Genomic DNA, 13,468 nt, shown 5'->3' on the forward strand with positions numbered 1-13,468 from the left:
GTGGAGCTGCAGAGGGCGGCGTGTTTTCTGCTGAAAATTCATGCTGAATTGAATCCAAAAGTGTGCTTTTTAAAAGGTGGAAAACATTTTTTTGTTTTGTTTTTTTTTTTTTTTTTTTTTTTTTTTTTTTGAGAAAAGCAGTCCGTATTTAATTTCTCACATGAGAAAAACAGGTACAGTTAGATCTGAAATAGTAGTAAATATATATATATATATATACCAATATATTTATTTGTATTGTTTTATGAATAAACCTGGAATTGACTGAAATCACACACACACAGACAAAAAAAAAATCACATTTTGTTTTTATATTTTTATTTGGTTCTTAACTTTTTCTAAAAACAGCCGAAGTGCTTGAAAAAAAAACACCCAGCTGTTCTTTGGCAATATATATTTCTCATGTGACGCCACACTTCTGTGAACTTTGTAGCTAACAGCCATCTTGGCTTTGCAGCACAGTTGTGTTGTTGTTTATTGTAACAAAGTAAAAAGAAGAAAAAAAAGGAATCTTGGCAGGCAGTTGCTATAGAGTTGCTATGACAACAATAAACAAACCACAAGCTTAGAATTAGCTCTCGCCTCGTCCCTATCTTATTTTTGAACCAGTACTTTAATTTACAAGTATTACTCGATTATAGTTTTTGAGTATTCTACTCACCTCTGTGCATCTATCTGTCTAAGATAAATATAAGTGATATTTTCTGTAGTACGTACTGTTGAAATAGCAATATTAGCTTAGCTAATGTTTTTATCTGCTAGCTAAGACGGACATGTAGCCTAAGTATGTACTTACTCTGCAGGTCACCGGAAACTTGTTTTTCATGTGAAGAGTTTGAACGTTTTTACAAATCTGTTTAAGCATCGATTGTATGCGTCCACAGATTTCAGGCCGTAAAACTCCTCCATGATATACACACTCTTTGTGTTCACTGAGTAGTTAACTATAGTAGTATGAGACCAGAGGCAGCTTGTGCACATATTTTTCTTCTCCTTCTCATACGGGTCGATCCAAACAGCAGCCATTTTAATGTATCATTTTCTCGCGCATTGGTTAAGAGTGTCCACATATTTTCTATTTGTTGGTTTGGAAGCCATGGGTCCGCTTTCCATTGCGCATGCGCTTGCCTGCTAAGATGGTACGGATCACTTCCGGGGCAGACTTCTGGGAACTATGTAAGAAATCATTGACAGACTAAAAAACAGTTTCTACCTAGAGCTGTTGTTTCACTGAACACAGTAAACCCATCTAAAACCTGATAGGTATTTATTTATGTACTTATTAAATTTATTCTTAACATCCCAGTTGTTCTGTGTTTCTTTGGGAGTAGCTATTTTTAACATTTTCCTGTGTTTTATTTGTGCTCGATGACATTAAAATGAATTCTGATTCTGATTTATTGTTTTGTTGAGTCACAATACATGGGCACTGCGCCGTTACTTAGCAGCCCCAGCCAAGTCCAGCCTGTTACCTAGCAACCCAAGCAGAACTCCAGCAGGTTCAGTCAACTGGTTTAGAAGAGGCCCTAAAACAGCACAAACTAGACAGAATAAAATCTCTATCTATAAATGATTTTGTGCAAAAACGTAAGGAAGATGTTTTGTGTAGGTCACGTTTAAGATCAAATAACCTGATAGTACAGAAGTATCATCTTCTATCTGGTCTTTGTGTTTTGCTCCAACAGGAACTGACCCATCTGGCCCGTTTGCCCCATCTGAAAGAGTTAGCTCTGAATGACCCCACTTCAGCTTTGAACCCTGTGTGTGAGCTGTGCAACTACGGTATACACATCCTTTATCACATGCCGGGCCTGGAGCGACTAGACAACTGGGATGTCTCCTGCAAACAAATCAAGGATACTGCTGAGGTATTAAGATGGAAAGACTCCAACCTATCTGTTGGTGGGTTGATGGGGTTGCGATTAAGCGTGTTAACACTTTTGACAAAACCTTAAACTGGAAACCAAACATCAGCAATTTAAAGATTAACGTATAAAAGAATATTGCATTATGATATAAAGTGTAAGACTCACTGAATGATGTAACATTGTTGATTTTACACAATTCACAGGTTGTTTCCCATCTGAAATGATTAATCGGTTTTTGAAATAATCATCAACTCATTTTTTAAAATTGATTAATTAACTGAGGTATTCAGACTTAAGAAAAGGTAATATGCTGAAAGAACAACACGGTCGTAGCAGTAATTAATCCAAAAATGTAAACAAAAGTAAACGTTTAGCATTTAAAATAAAATAATCTTTGTCTATAAATATGTTCTACACAGAACTCCAAAAGTGGCATTTTTAGCTAAAATTTAGGACAAAAGAAATATTATATTAATAACCTTTTCATATCCAATTATTAATCAGTTGTTAACAGATCAGCCCTACATTGTATTGATGTTGGGTCAAACTGAAAGGGCTGAACCTTCTGTTCAATTGTTGATCTTGAAAATATTTTTTATTATTGCATTTTAGGAAATGTTTATTTTCTTGTTTAAAAAAAAAAAAGAAGTTATTTTGTATTTTTAATATTGTATAAATAGTCCTAAGTGGTTAAATAAAAAATTTGATGAACATGCCAAATTTTTTTATCAGATTAATCAATTGCCAAAATAACCGTTAGTCACAGCACTGTGGGGATATAATGTAGCGTTTATTGCTATAATCTTCAACTAATAAGAGGCAAAACATTTGATTTATTTAATTGACGCACATTTTATTGTTATTTTTTATTTTGGCCTCTTTCCTCTGAAGTCTGCAGTTATGAAAAAACTGATGTACTACAACATGCGTGTTCGCCTTGCTCAAAGGAACCTGAGAGAGACCCAGGTTGCTCTAGAGGAAAGGAAGAAATGTTTGATGAAGCTGCCTGAGGAATGCATCCGGACTCTCAGTCACACCCTCAAAAGTGTAAGCACTGCTAAATAATTAAATAATTATTGCAGCAGTTTCATCTGACCTACAGGTGAAATTAATCATCTGGTTCCACTGATCTGGGCTGTTTCCACTTGTATTTCTGAAATCTTTCTTATTCAAGTTATATTTGTCTCACATTATGATTTATGCGATGATTTGAAACAAGTGTATGACACAAAAATGCAAAAGCTCTATATAAGTAGTCCTGGATGATAAACCAATTTGATCAATTTGTCACATTTTTGGGTTTTTGAAGATTTAATTTTTGGAAAATCCGGATTTTTTTTCTCCAATGCACTTCTTGGTTTTCCGTAGTTCAGATGTGCCCAGGGCGCCCAGGGCAGCCATCTTGTTTTACAGTTTCTATTTATTTAGACTTTGAATTCAGGTCATTTTAAATCATGAGAATTACGTCATAATGTTTCAAGAATAAATTTGTATGACAATAGAGTTGAAATAATACGAGAATAAAGTCAAAATATTACCGGAATAAAATCATAACACTAGAGAAATAAGTCGTATTTTTATGAAAATTCCTACACAAAAAATCACAAAAAATATATATAATGAGGAATGCTGAGCATTTTGTGAGTTTTACAGATAAGGGAATATTAAATATTTTAATACATAGTATTATCAGTAGCAGGATTTTGAAACAATTGAGCAAACAAATGTATATTTTGAAGACAGAACACACAAACTGATCTGAATGTTAGATTGTGATAACTAAGCTTTCTCTTTAATATGACTTTTTCCTTGTAATTTAATACGTTCTTCTGATAAAATTTTGTTTTTACTGTTGATTTTATTATTATTTTCTAGAAATTTAACAAAAATTCTCGTAGCATGGCCCTAATTCTCCGTTGTACAATTCGCATAAGGGATGAGTGAAATAAAACCTATCATTTGTAATTAATTTTTTTTTTTAAAGAAAGGGAGAGAAAAAGCCAGATTAAAACCATAATTGGATCTGGTGCGGAAAAAAATTTATTTTATTTTTAAGCACTATAGGAATACGTTATTTTCACCGCACTGTGTGTCATTTTTAGCTTGAACATGAACTCTCCATGATGACACAAAGTCCTGGGACTCCTAGCAGTAAGATGGAGACAGAATTGGAAGGACGAAAAGTGAACGAAGACGCTCTCACTAAGCGAGCAAAGCTGGACGTTAACAGCGTGGAGCGCAAAATACTGCTGAAGATAGAAGCACTGAGGGAAAGACTGCAGCGATGGACCAGGAAAATGGATGAGTAAATGGCTGCGTTAAACCGAAACACTGCGCAAATTGAAATTACGAAAATGAATTAGCTTAATGGAAACACGCCAATTTCGGAAAAAAAACCAACAAAAACCTAACGTTTTTCGGTAAAAAGGTTTTACCCTAGGATGAGGTGGTTTTTCAGCCGTGTCGAAATAATTTTTCGCATTACAGTAGACATAATAGACATAATGTACTCAACAACCGGATGTCAACTACTTCTTCTTCTTCTCTTTCTCCATCTTTCTCTGTTGGCAAGCAACGTTTAGACGTGCATTACCGCCATCTACTGGAATGGAGTGTGGACCGAGTTGCTATATATTACACAGATTTTAAAAATAATAATAATAATAAAAACTATATCCTCTATCGATTTCGTCTAATATAGGTTTTCTTTTTCGTGAAAACCACGAAAAAGAAGACAGGAAGTAGTAGGAGGAAGATTTTTTTTTTTCCCCGGGAGAGCTCTCATAAAAAGTTGTGTATAATTCTAAAAATAGTTATGTAAAATGGCCAAAATGGAGACTGAATCGGTTGGACGTCAAAATGGCGTTTCTCGAAAACGCCGCTTACGTAGCCGGGGCTTTTTACTCTATCGGCTGAATAAGATGCTAAAGTCTCCTCTGATGGCTAATGGCGGTTAGGCACATCCGACTTTGCCAGAAGAAGAAGATGGCTGATAGATGATGAGCGCTTCCGCCATGGCTGAATTATGGATATAATCTCATGTAAATGTTTACATCCGTCGCTGCTATGATTGTCAGTTATAAGCGTATTCACGTAACCGCTTTGGTTATCGGACTGGAACGTTTTAGAACATGCAACCTTTTCCAGGCATGAATAACAATGGCTGTTTTTGTGTGTATGTGTTTAGGGTTCAGGCCTGGTATGAGGAAGAACTGATCCAAGCCACAAAGCAGACAAAATATTTGGTTCAGTTTTTGTTGGTGGAGCTGGAAAGTGTTGGAAATATTCGTTTGGAGGAGGGCTGCCACATAGACTCATGGTACTGGTTTAGGTCTTCATCAACAAGATTCTCACTGCAAAAACACACAATCTTACCAAATATAGTGGTGTAGTTTCTGGTGCAAATATCTTATTAGTACACTTGAAATAAGACAAAATTACAAATAACTTGTTTCAAGTCTGCAATTCCTTAATATTGCTGGAAAAGTACAGTACTAGTTTTACTGGCAGATTATTCAACCTTATAACACGGGGATTGATTATAAATTAAATAATCTGCCAGTGAAACTACTTTTTCCATCAATATTAAGGAAATATATACTAAAAACAAGGCCGTATATCTTGCTGAAAAGTAACTATTAAATTGTTTTTGTCTTTTTTCAAGTGTAGCAATATAGGCCAAGACAGTCTAGAATATAATTTTGTTTTTGCAGTAGGTCAAAGCTGCATAGAGCAGATAAAAGCTTGTTTTATGTTTTCAAACCAACAGGTACGCTTCCTGTCGCAACCTGCTGCTCTCCCGCTTCTCTCCATCCGATTACACGAGCTTTAGGATCACAGACATAAAGATTAACAGGGTTTTCCGCATCCACAATAGCGCTTTGAGGCTTCGCTTTGAAGACAAGCTTCACAGCCTTCTTTCCACAGAAGAATCCGTTGTCGTCTTGCAGTGAGTAAAGAAAATGACAGCGTAATGCCTTTTAAAGCCTCTGCATGTCTACACTTCGTGCTGTGGAATACAGGCATGTTTTTTTTTTAAACAGAAACTACAGACGTCGACTGGAATATTTATTCTATGTTGCTGACCCTGAAACAAGTGAGATTGAGGAAACTTTATTTATTTTAGAGGAGGGTTTCAAAACCACCAAACAAATGAAGGTGAGCAAGCTGCTAGAAACACCTGACTGGTTTTGTTTGACACAGATTAATTACTATGAAAATTAAGCATGCAGTGTTTTGTCAAAATGTTCATTACCATTGATTTTTTTCACCAGGTCACTACCACAAGATTTTATGTATTCAGAGCAAAAAAACAAAGTTTTATCAAGTATTTTTGTCCAGTTTCTTGTGTAAATATCAGAGTAGTGTTGAAATTATACAGAACTAAGTCATTTTTCAGAAAATTATAGGAGTTTATCTTAAGTAAATAATTCCTTAATGTTGATAAAAAAAAGTTCCACTGGCAGATTTTTTTTCACGTTTAAGGCATTTTTCCAATTTTCCAAGTCAAGTAATCTGCCAGTGGATCTAGTTTTATTTGATCAATATTCATTTATTTATTTATTTCTAACAGACAAAAGTAAAATCAAGAAAGGAGGAAAAATAAAATAAAAGCTAAAAGAAATTATCATGCAATTTTATTAAGAAATTATTGACTTAAAACAACCATCTATCTTACTGAAAAGTTACCTGTAAGTTTTGTTGTATTTCAAGTCCTAGCATTTTTTATACATCATATAAAATTCCAATAAAAATTAAGGCTTCAACTAAGAATTATTTTAGTAATTGATTATTCTCACGATTAATCAATTAATTGGATAAAAAGCATATTCTATAATATTAGAAGTACATTAACAAATAATTTAATTTCTCTTTTAAATCATAAATATTTTGTTTCCTAAAGTGCAATAAAAGTTTAATATTTGATTATCTGTAGCAAAGGATGCATCTGCTGCTAAAAAATAAAATACTTCTAAACATCAGCATGTGAGCAGCTCAGTCTCTATTCTGATTCTGCTGAACTTAACATCAGTCCAGTATAGGACTGATGTGGTGATTAGATTTTCGATTAACTGGTTAATAAATGTGTAACAAAAGGTGCTTAATGGGAGATTTTATTTATTTTTATGTTTACAGAATTTGAAGCAGCTAAAACTATGCCACTGGTGGAGTTCTTGAACATATTTATAGAAAAATGTTTTTTTATCTTCAAATGTACACATTTAATCCTAAATGTATGTATTTTTGTACAGTTTTGACTTAATTACTGCTTTTAGTGTGTTCTTTCAGCAAATGGCTTTTTTTTTTTAGTTCACGATTAATCAGTTCATCACAATTAATCAGATTAATCGTTTCAGGTCTAATAAAAGTGAAGAATTTTAAGGAGCAAATATTTTCATAAGGGACTGTAAATAAATTTATTTTGCTTTGGTTGATTCACTATTTTAAAAATAGAAATATATAAAAAGATCATGTCTTCAGACAACTCAAATCAATGACCGCTTAGAGTAGATAAAAGCTTTTCTTAACATTCTTGTGCAAAGAAGCAAAGTGTCAGTTTCTTGATTATTACTTTTCAGTCTAACATTGATTAACTTTTGTGTTTCTGTATTTTTAGGGTTTGGAAAGAAAGGCTGCTGTCCCTTTATCCAACAGTTTAGCTGTCTCTGAACAACCCAGAATCCAGTTTTTGCTGCAGCAGGCCAACCAATGTGACTCCAAGCAAATGTTAGATAAAATCCCTTTCAGGCATGGTGAGACAGTTTTATTAAAATCCCCCGGTTCCTTCTCTCTCCATGCTTTAAATGCTGAAGTCTTATGGTTCCCCTGCAGGCCATGTTATTGTCTGTAAGGTGTTTGTGGGTAACAGCCTGCCTGTTCCTGGTGACCTGGGAAACGGCTTTCCCAACGTCTACTCTGTGTACCAATACTTGGACCCCAGGGACAGCTCTGCAGGAAGCGATGGTATTCCCTGAACCCAACTCAAAGAGTTTACTTTTGCAGCCGGTCAGTTTCAGTGGATCTCCTTGTGTTTGTTCTTTAGAGAGACCCACGTCAGCGAGAATGTCTCAGAGCGCTGAGGGTGGGCTCCACCACCGGAGGCAGTGGTTTGTATTTGACCATGAGCTCATCCTGCCAGAGTACATCATACACTTTGAATATATCACTACGGTAATTTGAGTATTTTTTTTCCTGACTTATCTTTGTACAACTGAAAAGCTTCTGGCATCACTCTGGTTGGATATTTAAGCTCTCTACACTGCAAAAACAAACAAAAAATCTTACCAAGTATTGTCTAGTTTCTAGTGCAAGTACCTTTGCCCACTTTAAATGAGACAAAGCTAAGTTAGAAGTAACTTTTCAGCAAGATATAGAGCTTGTTTTAAGACAGTAACTCCTAAATATTCATAAAAATAGTTATAGCTCCATTGGCAGGTTATCTCACTTATGGGGAAAATGTCATGTTATAAGTGAATTTTAGCTAAATGCAGTCAAGATGCAATTTGCCTAAGTCCTTTAATCAAATAATCGTGGGGGTGTCAAGATGTGTAATTTTTTTTTATTGGATCAGTAATCCAAATGTGGGAACACAAATTTTGTTTCTGAAAATTTTTGCTGTTTCATGTTGTAAAATTAAAAATGTCTAAAAGATATTTAACCCAAATCAGCTGCATGATTACTAAATTCAGCTCAAACATGTCATTAAAGCTCAGCAGTACATAAAAATAAATGTTTTTGTTTTACTGTTAAAATCAGCACTGACCAAACGGTGAACATGTTGATGGGTTATTAGAACAGAGAAGACCTGAGCCGCTGTGGACAGAGGGATGTTTCTCTTTCTGAAGACGCCACCGCGGACGTCGCCGCCCTCAGCATGGATCCCACTCTGAAGCCGCAGCCAAAACTGTTGAGCCTTGATGAGAGAACCCTGCTGAGTGTGGCCAGAGCGAATATCCTCAGTCAGATCACTGTAAGGCCTTTGAAGGTGTTTAACTCTTTTCACATCCCTCTCAGTGATCTGTCACTGCTGTGTTGAATCTGCAGGTCCTCAACCTTCATGGTAACAGTCTGAGTAAAATCAAAGAGATTTCCAGCCTCTCAGCTCTGAGACATCTCACCATCAGCTTCAATAAGTTCACACGCCTTGATGACATCTCTCACTTGGTAAACATAGTCTTATAAAATCAATGCAATAGTGTGTATGGGGCCACCCAAAAGGACCAAATTAAATGATATTGCAGCAGTTTTATGAGAAACATTTAGAGGGTTGTCACACCTGATAGTTTGGTAGACTCTGTTCAATTGGAGACCAAAATTGCAACATTTCTTACATTGCAGCTGGTGTGGTTCGCTTTCACACTGCACTGTTGAACGATCCAAACTTCTGGAAAATCCTGTTTACTTCCTCGCCTTTGGTGGCGCTGCGGCAAGAACCACTGAAGGAAATGACACAGAAACTTCTGAAGACATGAGCATAACTTTCTTTTTTACGAAATGTAAACAAAAATGGGGTAGTGCCAAATTTTAGCGTTTGGAGGATTTCTCTTGTCTTTGGCAGAAAACCACAAGGCATTTCTCCTGCAAGGGCTAGCCTCACGCATTTGAAGATGTATTTACCCAGAATGCCCTGCACTGTTTTCCATCTCTGGCGTTTACACATACATTCGAACTATGCCAAAGTTCACGTCAACCGAACTGATACCAAGGTTTGTAATTGGACCAGAGTTCACTTTTTTGGTCCACATCATAGTTAGGCGTTCACAGCTCCCCTAATGAACCAGACGTTCTAGACAAACAACTAGAGTTTGATGAAAGTGAACTAAACAGGGCTGGTGTGAAAGTCTGCCCTGTTTAGTTTGCCTCTAGTTTGTTTGTTTAGAACGTCTGGTTCATTTGGGGAACCAAACGCATCAGAATTCACATCAATCGATCTGATGCAGACCAAAAGACTGAAATCTCGTCCACCTACAAACTTAGGGTTGAAGTGAACTCTGGCGTGGTTCAAATGCATATGTGAATGCCAAGCAGACCGCAAATTGCTCCAAAAGCAGGAAGTATAGACTGCAGTGCAGTCTACTCTGTTCTTCAGAGGTTTTTGTGTCATTTACTGCAGTGGTTGTTGGTGCAGCGCCACTACAGGCGAGGATGGGAACAGGTTTTTCCAAAGGTTTGGTTCGTTGGACACTCCACAGAGTGAAAGTTAACCGCACGAGCTGAAAATGCAACAAATGTTGCAACTTTGGTTTCCAATCAAACTGAGTCTACTGGACTATAATATGTGAAAACACCCCAGACACTCCAGAGGCAGAACGAATAAAAACTTGTCGCCTGTTTCCTCAGCACAACCTGGAGGTTTTGGACGCTAGCTTTAACGAGCTGATGACTCTGGAGGGGCTGCAGAGTTTAGGGCAGCTCCAAGAGCTCAACGTCAGCTGGAATAAGTTGACCAAGGTCAGAGAAGACACGGCTGTGTTGCGGAAACACACTCCTGCTTTACAGAAACTGGACACCAGATATAATCCATGGACCAAGGTGTGAGCGGGGTGAAAAGCTTACTGTCACACGCAGCATGCGAGAACTCCAACATTTAAAGGATGTGTGAATGTTTTTTTTTATCTCCAGCCAGAGGCGGTCAGAATGACCATACTGGTCCGAGTTGCAACCCTCACACACCTCGATGGAGCGATGGTAACGGAAGAAGAGGCAGAGGAAGCTCGTCACATGGCTGCTGACGTCAAAATCAGCCAGGTAAAGGTTTTATAGCTTTTTTTTGTGAGGGCAGCAAAAGTGTTTATGAAATTAAAACAAATTTAGGTTTTGCTACATCTTTAGTTTGAGGCAAAACTTTAAAACAACATGAATCTCATCGTTAACTTTGATTTCTGTGCACATCTTGGAAGTTGTTCCAATATAAAATTAGATCATATTCAACATGTGGCAGCAATGATCATAGCGCTTCTATGTAGGCAGTGAAAAAATATTTTCCTCTATTTATCCCACATGTTTCAGATCACCAAGCTAATTCCAATATCAGACAAAAAACCTAAAATTAAGGGAACAAAAACGATCTTAAGCAACCTGGTTATATCTGAGGATGACGGTTGCAGGGGAACTATTATGCACATTTCACATTATAAAAATTTTGCATGTTTTGTACTTCCATTTGGGTCTGTACTGCTAAAAACAGCTCAAGCACCTAAAAGCTTGACTTCTTTTTGGCAATATGTAATATATATTTTTTGGTGTCTGGAAAATTAACCATTTCAAAAACCTTAATGTTTTTGAAATGCGCTGTGAAGCTAAAACTGCCATTTGAAGAGTTCTGGGTAAAACATATTTACGGACAAAGATTTATTTGTGAAAATGCTAATTATTTTGTACAGTTTTGACTTAATTACTACTATAAGTATGTTATTTCTGCAGTTGTCCTTTGTTGAATATGTATACTCCAGTTGGCAATTAGTTGATTACTAAATTAGTTGATTATTATTTCAATAGATTTATCACAATTAATCCGATTGATCGTCTCAGCTCTAGTTTGTAGTTGTGTTTTTAGATGTTATTATTCTGCAGAAATAAAAGTCTGTCATTGCTCTGGTCGAGTTGCTGTAAGGTTTCTGTATGATGAGAGCAAACTGGTTTTAGATTTGCCGGCTGTGCTTCTAGGCGGCCCTTCTGGCCCAGTCCCGTACCGACAGCAAACGTCCTCGAAGCCTCAGCCTGCTGTCCACTGCTCAGCTCATTTCCAGTTTGGGTCCGCCTCCCTGGGGTCCCGGCAGAGAACTGGAGTCCGACTGGATGGCAAAGGTAAGGTGCAGCAAGAGGACTTTATTTTCAGACATTTACTCCACATATGCATCTGTAAAAGTTCAACAAGTTTAGTTTAGTGGTTTGATGCCACAGTTCTTGGTCCTCCAAGCCATAAGTTGTGTTCAGCTTGACCTTTTGGGTAGAATATACAGTTGGAATCAGATATTTCCATACTTTGAATAAAAAGAGACACATTTTTTTCCTTACTGTCTGAAGTTAAATCAGACTAAACTTTTCTTGTTTTAAATTAGTCAGAATCACCAAAATTATTTATTTTTGCTAAATGGCAGAAAGCTTGGTGTGAATATTAGAAATCTTTTTGAATTACTTGAATTCAAAGTTTAGATACATTTGGTCATTTCAATAATTGATTAATCACGATTAATCGATTTTAAACTGTCTTTTAAACTGTATGACTTGAGTCAGATGTTTTGGGTTTACTTCCACAAATGTCTAATAGATTAACCAACTGGAGTCACAAACTTTTTAATTCAAGTAAACCAGAAAAAAGGTTCTTGCTAAATTTTCTGTCATTTATGAAGTAGAAATAATTTTGATAATTCTAAGCTAAAACAAGAAACGTTGTTAGATTTAACTTCATTGAGAAATAAAAGGTGGATGTGTTTATGTAAATTTCGACTTTTATAAATATATATATTTGATATGTCCTTTTATTTGCCTGCGGTCGTCAATTTTTGAGCAGATCACAACCTTGAACTTTGACAACCAGAGACTTTTCAAACTGTTCAATCTGAGTAAGCTGGTGAACCTGCAGTGGGTCTCCTTCAACGACAATAACATCTCCAAACTCAGCGGCCTGGACACCTGCCTCAAGTTAGAGGAGCTCTCCATAAAAAACAACTGCATCAGCTCACTCAACGGTTCATCCCACTCTCAACATCACTTCCTCTGATCAGCTCAGACTCTGTACCTATATGTTTTTATTTTCCCTCCTGTTTATTTAGGTTTAGCAAAACTTCCATGCCTGAAGAAGCTGAGCTTAGATGGGAACAATCTTAAAAGTCTGGACTGCCCAGTTCTGAACCAGCTGCCCTCTCTGACTCATTTCTCTGTTGAAAATAACTCCATCACTTCAACGAGTGGCATCAGGAGCGTTCACACTCTCCTGGAGCTCTACGCAGGAGGCAACCAGATTTCCACATCGAGAGACATCTACTTTCTTAAAGTGAGGAAAAATAGTTTAAAATACAGGCGTGCGGACAATTAACCGCCTTACAATTAAATGTCGATTAATAATTTATTAGATTAAAATGAGTTCCAATTGATTTACAACAGCCCCTCTATCAGACCCTCTTAATGTTGTATTTCAGCCGCCATCCAGAAGAGGGCGCCGCTGGTCATCCTTAAACGGAGCCAGACAGTCGACATAGAATTAAAGATTGTAGTGCTATTATACCAAAACAAAAAATAGAAAACAGTCCAGACAGAGTCCGGTTTGGGATGAAAAATGCACTTTATGCGGTTCTGTTTTTAAATATAAACACTCGATGAACAAGTTTCACCTCAATAGCGCCAATTCAGCAGAGATGCTGCATGACGGAGCGGCGTCAGCAGATTATAAAAAATGTAACCCTTCGTTACGGAAAGGTGTATTAAGAGCTAGTGTAGATAGAAAAGGGGAGCAAATCTCCACCAAAACCCCCCCCAAATTTTTTTAGATCAATCTAAAAATTTCTGAGGATTTTCTTGCAATCATAGACTGATGGAGCTCAGAAATGTCATTGTTTTTTTAAAATAAGATTTCTGAGATTAATTTCAGAATTTTCAAC

At 36.6% G+C, this 13,468-nt stretch overlaps 1 protein-coding gene across 1 annotated transcript in view; it reads left to right on the forward strand.

Annotated features, from left to right (window-relative positions):
* Nucleotides 1-13,468, forward strand: part of lrrc9 (leucine rich repeat containing 9) — a 32,354-nt gene that overhangs the window by 5,852 nt on the left and 13,034 nt on the right. The window contains exons 7-22 of the mRNA XM_008400044.2: nt 1,686-1,868; nt 2,760-2,915; nt 3,971-4,173; nt 5,056-5,187; nt 5,638-5,817; nt 5,912-6,026; nt 7,486-7,621; nt 7,701-7,832; nt 7,912-8,039; nt 8,662-8,838; nt 8,913-9,032; nt 10,209-10,400; nt 10,491-10,616; nt 11,535-11,675; nt 12,382-12,559; nt 12,644-12,864. Of these exons, the coding sequence (XP_008398266.1) occupies nt 1,686-1,868; nt 2,760-2,915; nt 3,971-4,173; nt 5,056-5,187; nt 5,638-5,817; nt 5,912-6,026; nt 7,486-7,621; nt 7,701-7,832; nt 7,912-8,039; nt 8,662-8,838; nt 8,913-9,032; nt 10,209-10,400; nt 10,491-10,616; nt 11,535-11,675; nt 12,382-12,559; nt 12,644-12,864 (2,520 nt within the window). The remainder of the gene's footprint in view (nt 1-1,685; nt 1,869-2,759; nt 2,916-3,970; nt 4,174-5,055; nt 5,188-5,637; nt 5,818-5,911; nt 6,027-7,485; nt 7,622-7,700; nt 7,833-7,911; nt 8,040-8,661; nt 8,839-8,912; nt 9,033-10,208; nt 10,401-10,490; nt 10,617-11,534; nt 11,676-12,381; nt 12,560-12,643; nt 12,865-13,468) is intronic.

The sequence above is a fragment of the Poecilia reticulata genome, linkage group LG22 (assembly GCF_000633615.1).
Source record: "Poecilia reticulata strain Guanapo linkage group LG22, Guppy_female_1.0+MT, whole genome shotgun sequence".
Taxonomy (NCBI): domain Eukaryota; kingdom Metazoa; phylum Chordata; class Actinopteri; order Cyprinodontiformes; family Poeciliidae; genus Poecilia; species Poecilia reticulata.